The sequence below is a fragment of the Vespula vulgaris genome, chromosome 18 (genome assembly GCF_905475345.1).
Source record: "Vespula vulgaris chromosome 18, iyVesVulg1.1, whole genome shotgun sequence".
Taxonomy (NCBI): domain Eukaryota; kingdom Metazoa; phylum Arthropoda; class Insecta; order Hymenoptera; family Vespidae; genus Vespula; species Vespula vulgaris.
Window position 1 is genome coordinate 3035860 of NC_066603.1, and position 10737 is coordinate 3046596.

The 10737-nt window shown below is 29.0% G+C and overlaps 3 protein-coding genes across 6 annotated transcripts; 1 reads left to right on the top strand and 2 right to left on the bottom strand.

Annotated features, from left to right (window-relative positions):
* Positions 1 to 220: 220 nt before the first annotated feature.
* LOC127070341 (protein arginine N-methyltransferase 1) lies at positions 221 to 3810 on the bottom strand. Of its 2 annotated transcripts, none has more exons than XM_051008175.1 (8): positions 3682 to 3810; positions 2699 to 3040; positions 1874 to 2043; positions 1620 to 1775; positions 1286 to 1473; positions 949 to 1175; positions 497 to 856; positions 221 to 412 (listed from the first exon to the last, which is right to left on the bottom strand). In XM_051008175.1, the coding sequence occupies exons 2-8, from the start codon at positions 3033 to 3035 to the stop codon at positions 303 to 305; spliced, it is 1548 nt and encodes a 515-aa protein (XP_050864132.1). In that variant the 5' UTR covers positions 3036 to 3040; positions 3682 to 3810; the 3' UTR covers positions 221 to 302. The 2 variants fall into 2 exon arrangements, with proteins under 2 accessions (XP_050864132.1, XP_050864131.1); XM_051008174.1 differs by lacking the exon at positions 3682 to 3810 and adding an exon at positions 3271 to 3529.
* LOC127070348 (pyruvate dehydrogenase E1 component subunit beta, mitochondrial) lies at positions 3702 to 5581 on the top strand. Of its 2 annotated transcripts, none has more exons than XM_051008193.1 (5): positions 3702 to 3851; positions 3970 to 4032; positions 4413 to 4619; positions 4697 to 5327; positions 5420 to 5581. In XM_051008193.1, exons 1-5 carry the CDS (start codon positions 3843 to 3845, stop codon positions 5566 to 5568), a joined length of 1059 nt encoding a protein of 352 aa, XP_050864150.1. In that variant the 5' UTR covers positions 3702 to 3842; the 3' UTR covers positions 5569 to 5581. The 2 variants fall into 2 exon arrangements, with proteins under 2 accessions (XP_050864150.1, XP_050864148.1); XM_051008191.1 differs by having other exon boundaries at positions 3748 to 3891.
* Positions 5582 to 5882: 301 nt separating this feature from the next.
* On the bottom strand, positions 5883 to 8590 carry LOC127070347 (acidic fibroblast growth factor intracellular-binding protein). 2 transcript variants are annotated; one of them, XM_051008190.1, is made up of 6 exons: positions 7741 to 8583; positions 7464 to 7665; positions 7167 to 7394; positions 6836 to 7063; positions 6515 to 6769; positions 5883 to 6442 (listed from the first exon to the last, which is right to left on the bottom strand). In XM_051008190.1, the coding sequence occupies exons 1-6, from the start codon at positions 7823 to 7825 to the stop codon at positions 6364 to 6366; spliced, it is 1077 nt and encodes a 358-aa protein (XP_050864147.1). In that variant the 5' UTR covers positions 7826 to 8583; the 3' UTR covers positions 5883 to 6363. The 2 variants fall into 2 exon arrangements, with proteins under 2 accessions (XP_050864147.1, XP_050864146.1); XM_051008189.1 differs by having other exon boundaries at positions 7464 to 8590.
* Positions 8591 to 10737: the final 2147 nt, after the last annotated feature.

The window sequence follows — 10737 nt, forward strand, 5'->3', positions numbered from 1 at the left end:
ATTAAATAGAATTGTGCTTTTCTAATATATATGAAATTATTTTATACAATACAATCCATAATGGAATGTATAAATTGTTTAAAACAGAAGTTTTAAAACATGTTCTAAGATGGCAGTGACTCCTAGATGATATCTAAACATTATTATTTTTATTATTGTATGCATGTATTAAAAACTGAAAAAAAAGGAAAAAAAAGGAGAAAAAAAAACAAGAAAAAAGTTGGATAAATACACTAAGAATATTAATTCGATAAAAATACAAATTTTTGAATAAACTTATAATGCAAAAGCATATATTATATCTAATCCATATAATAAACTTGACTAATATCTTTGATGTGGATGGTAATGATTAAACCACGAACATCTTTGACATGCCTGCGACATATCAATTTACCACTTAAAATTTCACCTATAACAATGATTTTATATTATTCTTTTTTTCTAATCTTGCGATTTATAATGTTAGAAATATGTATATCAATTTCGATCTTACCTTCAGTTATGCTAATAGGTTCTTTTAAAGAAAATACTGTTTGTTTCCAGTGCGTGGGTAAAGCATTTGGACCAGTACTAAAACTGACAGAATTTTCTAAATCAAAAAATACGTCAAAGTAACCAATTATTGCAGTCAATGATCCAGTTTTCTTCACAATTAAGTTGAAAGGCGCTGAGAAGTTCACACAATCTGTAGTGACTGTATATAAGTCAAATGTTTGAATCTCAGCAGCAGTAGTTATAATATATTCAGACCTACAAATTTCTATGCTTGGTTCTCTCAAAACTTCACCTTTCATACAGCTCATTTTAAAACCATAGACATTGGACCAATAATCAATCAAATCTACATATCTTTCTAAAAATTAATTCATCTTTCTTACTTTCTTGTATAAACTCAAAAATATTAGGAAAATGAATATCAATTAAAAATAGTACCGTATTACTTACGTGTATCTCCACTTCCAACTATACTCATTGAACATCTATTTGGCATTAATATACCATTAGCAACTAAATAATGATCCCTTGCATAAATGACTGTATCTAACATTCCTTCAAATAACAAAAAATATCCCATCCATTCAGAAATAATTGCATCTACTTTTTCTTCTTCAAGTGTAATATCTTCTAAGCGACCTTTTTTTAATGTAATAATGTTATCTAGATTGTTTTCTCTGCAACAGATATGAACTTAAGATTAACACATGTTTAAATTTTTATCCAATATCTTATGAATGTAAAAAAATAAAATTTATATTTTATTTTTTTTATCCATTAAAGATACCTTACAATATCCATAGCATGATATATTACATCAGACTGATCAACACTGATAACTTTGCGACAACCAGACTTTGCTGCAAACATAGACAGGATACCTGTTCCACAACCTACATCCAACATTATACAATTACTAAATCTAATGGAATTTGTAAACAGTGCGTCACGATAACTCTCGGTTCGTATTTTATCCTGTATAAAAGATATGACATTATTTATATATAATATATATTTATATCTCTATATATATATTGTTTATATTATTATCTTACGCAGAAGATATTTTATATAAAATATAATATACTATAATATAAATTATATAAAACATATATACATACTGTTAACATTTCATGATGAATGGCAAAATGACTATATGTATTAAAATATCCTTCATCTGTGCGTGAACTGCGCTTTTTATCAATTATTTCCTCTATATTTTCTTGTTCATCATCCAAAACTAATTTTTGTGCCTTTTCTATCATTTCGTTTACTTGCTGAAATAGTATTAATATATTAATTTGAATCTCTTTATAAGAATATATCTAGCATGATAAAAAAAATCATATACAATACAATGATCACATCTTGATACCTGTTTAGCTAAAAAGCATGCTAATTCACGTTGTTCTAGTTGTGCTTTAAGTGTCTGAATCGTCCTTTGCAGTTCAGCAAAATGTGCTTCCGATAAAGTAACGCACCCATTCTCTGAATTTACAGTGTAACTAATAGTGTTTACAGGTTTGTTTTCTAAATCTTCGATATCTTAAAGAAGAAAAAAAAAATATTTGTACAGACATATGCATGTATATGTGTACATGCACACGTCGTGTAAAACGTTATCATTCAAAATTATTATGTGAGAATTTAATATTTGTAAGAATTAATGAAAAAATTATTTAAGAAATATTGTGTTTAGCATATTAGCAATAAACATACGTACTAGCATTGCATAAAAATAATTAAATTATCCAATATTTTTCACTTATTAGTAGCAGTACACATAGAAGCATGTTCTGAGAACTATCCATTTTATTAACATTGTTAATCTCACCTGATATTATGCCAATTAATATCAGAATTATGTCGAATTTATATAACATAATTTGGTACATATTTGTATAACATTTGCATGCATCATTTTCCTATACATATAATATATTATATCAAATCTATGATTGATTAATTAACATTGAAATGTTGGCAAATACATTGTTTATTGCTTGTGTAATATTAGTACGTTAACTATACACAGCACACTGCATAAGATGCTACTATATCACATTGAAACATATAAACAGATATATAATAGAGTTACAATTTTACAGATCAAATTACAAACGACTGCTATACATTAATTTTGATTTTAATATACAATTAGCCAACAACATACTGACATTATAGATTCTTTATAACTTACCATACATTAACAATGGATCATCCTCTATAACAGGATATAAATATTCATCGTCCTGCCAATCTTTTATACATAAAGTATTTAATTGTTCAGGTTGAATGTTCTTTTGACGAATAAAATTGATCAATTTTATATACGAATATGAATCGAGAGAATGCTTTGTTATAAAATTTCTTAAAGCAAAATTATGAAGCACTTCAAGATGCTTCAATGCATTTGTTATTCCATCTGTAGTATCCTTACAAAAAAGACATATAATAGTTTGAATATCCTCATTAGTTTCACTCCAATCATCACCACTATCTGCATCACTAGTTTCGTCCATTTCAATATCTGGCATTATTTCTGTCAAGAATAAAATAAAAACAATAAAAAATAATTATTCTATATACAAATAAAATATAATAATCTTAACAATACTATTGGTATTTCGAGGCTGTCATTACATATGTATAGAAAGGTTTTACATGTAAAAAGAAATCTAAAAATGACATAAAATTATAATGATTACGTCAAGTATGACCAAATCAAGAAAATATTAAACTTTAATAATCAAATATATACTAATTCTATACCTTGTTCTGTCATGATAAAGATTATAATATTATTGATGCTCACGATGTTTTATACATAATATTGTACATAATGCTTTTTTTAGGTTAGAAAATCTATGCGACACACGAACTATGTTTTTATAAGATTAGCGACAAAGCATCATATCCAATTGTTTTAAATTCAAGCATGAAATATAGCGAACAGAAACAGTATTAAATAGAGTGGGTACTGTCGTATATCTTCGGATAAAATTGGTTTAGGGTCACAATTAGTAACTTTTGATTACACATGTTGGAATCAAAAACAATTCCCTACATGTTCTTAACAATCACTGATTATTCGTTTTCAAATCATTGGTATCGTTTTACGAACACATCTAAGTATTTCATAAGTATCGGCCCCATGGCGACCTTGGCTTCATTAATACATACATTACGTTCATGTTTCTGGTGGAGTAGTGAAAAAATAATTGGAATCCTGATTTAGAGACCCCCGACGAAAGACACGAGGTGCAAGAGGAACGTATAACGATCGTGACAATAGTCAGTGCTGTCTCACTCGAGCTCGTTTGTTCCATTTAGAAGGCCTAATAATGCTTACGGTAAATACAAGACTTCGACAAGGCACACATGATTCAAGTAGTAAGAAACATTTGACGTCAGCTATTTGAATAACGAAAGTATTTCACTAATCATTGTTCTTTTTTTTTCTTTTTTTAGACGGCTTTGAGAGGGATCGCACGACGATCGTTTTCGACATCAAAATGTGCGCCAGCACAACAGGTTCATTATTTCTTTCATATTTTACATATTGTTAAAACATAACCTTCAATTTACGTTTAAGATATCTTTATATTTAAAGATATCTCGTATATCGCTAAAACTACAGCTATTTTAATTGTAGGACTCTTTTCCATAATAATTCTAACGATAATAGTTTTGAAATTTGTTATTTATGTAAATAATGATTATCTAACAGTATTGCTTGTCCAAGGACAGAGAAGGTCACACATTTTTATTTCCAACGATGTAACATTCATTTTGCGCTGATAAAAGAACTCCTTAGATTCCTTTGGATGTTATAACTGATATGCTAGCTTTATGCTCAAACATTTTCATTTATTAAGTCATATTAATATATTTATATAATCATGTATTTATAGATGACTGTAAGAGATGCTTTGAATTCTGCCCTGGATGAAGAGATGGAAAGAGATGAGAAAGTATTTTTACTTGGAGAGGAAGTAGCACTTTATGATGGAGCATACAAAGTTTCTAGAGGTCTTTGGAAAAAGTATGGGGATAAACGTGTCATTGATACACCAATCACAGAAGCTGGTTTTGCTGGTATTGCTGTTGGTGCTGCAATGGTAAGTAATTATTTTATATAATTTGTACAGGCATGAGATGTTTTTCATTTTCATTTGATTCTAATTAAATTTGATAGGCTGGCCTTCGACCAATTTGCGAATTTATGACTTTCAATTTTGCTATGCAAGCAATCGATCAAATAATTAACTCTGCTGCTAAAACCTTTTATATGTCTGCGGGAAAGGTTAATGTACCTATTGTTTTTCGTGGTCCAAATGGTGCAGCTGCAGGTGTAGCAGCTCAACATTCTCAGTGTTTTGGTGCTTGGTATAGTCATTGTCCTGGTTTAAAAGTGGTTTCGCCTTATAATAGTGAAGATGCGAAAGGTTTATTAAAAGCTGCTATAAGAGATCCTGATCCAGTTGTTGTACTGGAAAATGAGATCCTTTATGGAGTTCAGTATCCTATGTCTGACCAAGCTTTGGATAAAGATTTCCTTTTACCTATAGGTAAAGCAAAAATAGAACGTGTTGGAAATCATGTTACTTTAATAGCACATTCCAAGGCTGTTGAACAAGCTCTTGAAGCAGCTAATGAACTTGCTGGAAAAGGAATAGAAGCAGAAGTAATCAATCTTCGTTCCCTTAGACCATTAGATATAGATACTATTGTGCAATCTATAGTGAAAACAAATCATTGTGTTACTGTAGAGCAGGGTTGGCCACAATGCGGCATAGGAGCAGAAATTAGTGCAAGAATCTCAGAAAGTAAGTTTCATTTTCCATATCTACATTTAGTTTTAATTGATATTAAATATTTAATGTATATTGATAAATTTTTTTTCTTTTTATCTTTATAGGTGAGGCCTTTTATCATTTAGATGCACCAGTAATCCGTGTTACAGGTGCTGATGTTCCTATGCCATATGCTAAAAGTTTGGAAATAGCAGCTTTACCACAAGGCGGCGATGTAGTATTTGCTGTAAATAAATTATTAGGGGTAGAGTAGTAAACGGTAGAAATATTTAGGTACAATTAATATCCTTTAATTCTTTTCCTTTTCCTTTATATTGAACTTTTAGTGTCTCCTTACTTTAAAATTTTTATGCGTAAACAAATACGTATAATAAGTACAAAGCTAGAAGACAAATAGAACAATTATTCAGCGAAAGATCAATTTGATGAACATCTTTTCAATATTCAAGATATGGATTTTAAACAAAATTAATTACAACACACATTAATTTGATGATTACAGGGATTAATAAATTATACAATCTTTATACAAATATGCATAAGGTTTCAGTAAATATTTAAACAATGAACGATATACACATAATAATATATTCTTGAAAAATACAATCACATATTAAATATTTATAAAATCAATTGTAGGATAATATATTATTTATTGAATAATATATATTCTTCAATGCTAAATTGTGCTATTATATTTAAATTATGCTTTGCAGTTTCTTTTTATCTCTTTTTTACATGTGGAAGTATTATCTGAAAATCTTTATTATATAATATGTTTGTAAATATGAGAAATACGAATATACTGCCATATTTGAAATTGCAAATTGCCTTTACTTAATGAGTTTGGCTATAACACATAAATATACCAAACTCTTGTAAACCATTGATATAAAACCACATTAACATGCTGCATTTGCTTATTTATTACAAAGAAGTAATAAATTGTTATATACATATCACTAATTTGTCTTTCGCTTCTGTATTTTTTACATGTTTAAATATTTATCACATTTATTTTGTTTGTTATTTCAGTGTTGGTTGTTAGTCATGTGTGGTACATACGTAATAAGCAACATGTTACGACTGTCATGTAGCGTTCAAATGCATCTCTAATTTCAATTTCTCTGCAAAAAAAGTATTTTTCAATTATAGAAAAGTTTTGCATTTACATAAAGTTCAATGATAAATATTCATACCTTAACACATCCATATCTAATGCACACTGCGTATACACAGATAAAAAATTTCTAAGATCAGTATGTGACCAATTAACTTGCTTCCATGGTTCTATGCACCTTTCAACTAATTCTAAAAAGAAAAATCTTAATTCTCTAGATCTATGCAGATTACAGCCTATTCCTAAGATAGCTCTTGAGTAAGAACGGAAATTTGTATCAACCTCTTGATATGAACGTTCGAGTAACATGGGTTTAAGTTTGATACACACCAAGCTAAAAAGCATTCATTTATAACATTACATAATATGTATTTTGTATAATAATCATGTTATAACTTACTGTTTGTGATGTTTATCATTTTCTAATAGTACTCTACATTCTGCAAGTTCTACCAAGAATTCTCTGTCGAGATCTGTATCAAAATATTCTGATCCAACACATCGATAAGTCCATGCTGCCATCATACTATTTGCACAATGATACAAATCAGGAAATGTTAGAAATTGCAATTTCCTTTTGCTCATTTCAAATCTGAGACAAGCTATGAATACTACTGCTGCATAACGTCTGTACATTTTTAAATATATATATGTATATATATATAAAATTATATACATATAAAATCCTGTTAAAAATAATATTGTTAAAAATAAAATTAATCTCTATGTACTTAGCAAGATCTTCAGAAAGTAGAAAATGTTGTCTGATATTAGTAACTAGAGAGCCAGGTAAATCTTCAACGACTTTGAAAACTCTTTTGACATTATCATACTGTCTACGACAGCTTTTTAAAGTAACTCCAGTCTTTTCAGATACTTCATCCATGTCTTTTCTACTTTTTGATGTTAACTTTTTTCCTAGTAGTTCTCGAACAACAATGTCATCAAATTCATAATACCTAAAAACATTTAAACTATGACAATTTTTATCTTATGATACATAAGTAAATAAAAAATCATTTTCTTACATTTCAATAAGCATTTGACTAGTTTGAGGTTCTATTTGAAATGCCAGTTGTTCGGTAGCGAGTTTTGTAGGAGTATGAAGTAATTTTTCCAACAAAGCATATGTACGATAATGATCAAGAACATCGGAAGCAACTAAATCTAGAGGAGCATTAGTTTGCATACAAATTCCACGCTGTTGTAAAATATTAACTGCATCACTGGCTGTTAAAGAAATATTGGTAAAGTATTTGAAAACATCGGTACGTATAATACAAATATAATAAATAAAAGACTTACAAGAGTGCCCATCAACCCAAAGTTGATAAATTTCAGGATCAACGAGAGTATAATTACTAACAAAAACATCAACCTCGGACATCATTGCGGAGGTTATGTTCAGACATCTATGACGTTACATTCTACATATTTATTATCATTAATTATTTATTTCAGACTATATTCAATGCATTTATCATTTTTTTTTCTGAATACTGTATATTTTCCAATATCTATTAATTTCTTTCAAATATGAAATATTAAACAAATGACAGTCACAGATTAACAAATTTTATGTACAATTATTTATTTATTTATTTATTTTATTAACACATTACATTAATATTTCGTTATCATGATCCTCATTATTTGTATTCATATATTATATGACATATACATATATATATATACACACACACTCGCACACATGTATATACGCCAATTCTCTTCGATCCCTAGAAAATACGATTATCGAATTTGCGAGGGTTCGTTTCGATAATCGAAACACGAATAACATGTCTACTACCGGTTTCGCGTGGACGATCGTATCGTGGATAATGCTAATCAATATTTTGCTTATCTCTTTCCGTCTATATATATTAATAATGAATTCATTGTTAAATTGGTATAATGAGATAAAGCTTTTTAAAAAAGATAAATTCCGATCGAACTATTCGTGTGTTACTATATATACATGTGTGGTTTTTTTTAACGGTAACGACGAACTCTCATGCCGAACTTTACGCGCGCGTTTCACATATCATGAGGAGTTTAACAGTGCTTAAAGAAGAAAGTGATAATAAAAAAAGTGAAAGTGTACGGTAACATCATATCGACATCGACATCGATATCGACATTGCTTCGTCGAAGAACATTGGATATGTATGTAAGTACATCTTGTAAAGATATATATATATATCAATATACGCGCACTCTAAGCTCGCCGGTTATCTCTATCAAAATGTGAGTATTGTTGTAATCAGAAGCATATCTAGGGTGGGGCAAGCCGAGCATGTGCTTTGGTCGCTAATATTAAGAGAGGGGAATGTGAAAAAGTCGAAAGAAACAGTGTCGGTTGAAAAAAATTAATTTTGAGAAAACTCGATAAGAAATGAATTTAAGAGAAGCAAAGTCGTAATTAAAAAAAAGAAAAGGAAAAGAAAAACATGGAATTGGAATGATATGTATGTATGGAGAATAAAGACAGAAGGTATTACGCAGTTTCTGCGTTTAACCTAGGCACTGTTAATGCTATATACGTGTTTGATTGCGATGGAATTTCTTAGTAGCTATTTTCGTGGAGTCCAAGAGTAAAATTTAACGATGGAACCGTAATCGTTCGAAAATTGATTCCTGTTCGTATGAATTCTCCTTTATATATATATTTATCTCCTTTATATATATATATATATATATATATATATATATATATATATATATATATATATATATATAACGAGGATTAAGACGATTAATGATGAAATATATGATATTTGTATATACACGTGTATATAAATATCATATATTTTGTCAGGTTTTAATTGTTTTACATTAATTATTTCTATTGACTTGTTATTTCTTCTTTTTCTTTTTTTTTTTAGATATCAAAGTTACAGAGTGATTTTAAATACGCTTCTCTCTCTTTCGATTTATTTTCTATTAAATATGTTTATTAATCAATTCATAGTAAATATTTTTCGTAAGATAAATGATCGGCATAATATATGAATATTTGGCTCACTCTAAATAATCAAGTATTAATGATCGCGATTCAATGATATTTCATTACAAATACTGATTAAATATTTAAAAATATTGACGGCCCTTTGATGATAAACAGTAAACTTTGACTAGTAAACAGCAGTCTTTTGAATATGCTTTCAGACGACGAGTTGATAAAGAGATCTATTTAAATAAAAACATTATTTTTATATTGTATTATACTAAAAGGACGTACATTTCGTTTTGATCCTTGCGTATAGTGTTAGCACGTTGTTGCGATTGTACTCTTTTGTTTGTCTTTTTTTCTTCTCTCTCTTTCTTTCTTTTTTCTCTCTCTTTCTCTTTCGCTCTCGTTGTTTCTCTATTTCTCTGGGCGTTTCTCTATTCTCTCTTTCGCCGAGAGGATTCTGTCCTTCGCAGAGAGGAGGAAGGAAACGCTCCAGGAAATTCATTTGCAGAGACGTGGCACTACGCGGCAAAACACGAATGATATATTTACATGGCGCCGAGGGAGAGAAACCGGCGAGATGGATTTACTCGAGAGAGCTTTATCGAGCGTTACGAGCTACCGTGCGCGACGTATAAAGCGTACCTTTCGAGAAGGAGAAAGGGATTCGAATAGATAGATAGATAGATGGATAGATAGATAGATAAAGAGAGAGAGAGAGAGAAAGGGAGAATTAAGGTTCTAATTTCTAATACAAGATATTTAATGAGAATTATATTTTCTTATTTTATTTATTTAGTTTTTAGATAGATAGATGGATAAATAAAGAGAGAAGAAAGAAGGAAAGGGAGAATTAGGGTTCTAATTTCTAATATAAGATATTTAACGACAATTATTTTTTCTTATTTTATTTATTTAGTTTTTGGATAGATAGATAGATAGATGGATGGATGGATGGATAAAGAGAGAAAAGAGAGAGAGAGAGAGAGAGAGAGAATTAGGGTTCTAATTTCTAATATAAGATATTTAACGAGAATTATTTTTTCTTATTTTATTTATTTAGTTTTTGGATAGATAGATAGATAGATGGATGGATGGATAGATAAAGAGAGAGAAAGGGAGAATTAGGGTTCTAATTTCTAATATAAGATATTTAACGAGAATTATTTTTTCTTATTTTATTTATTTAGTTTTTGGATAGATAGATAGATAGATAGATAGATAGATAGATAGATGGATGGATGGATAGATAAAGAGAAAAAAGAGAGAGAGAAAGGGAGAATTAGGATTCTAATTTTTAATATAAGATATTTAACGAGAATTTTATTTTCTTATTTTATTTATTTAGT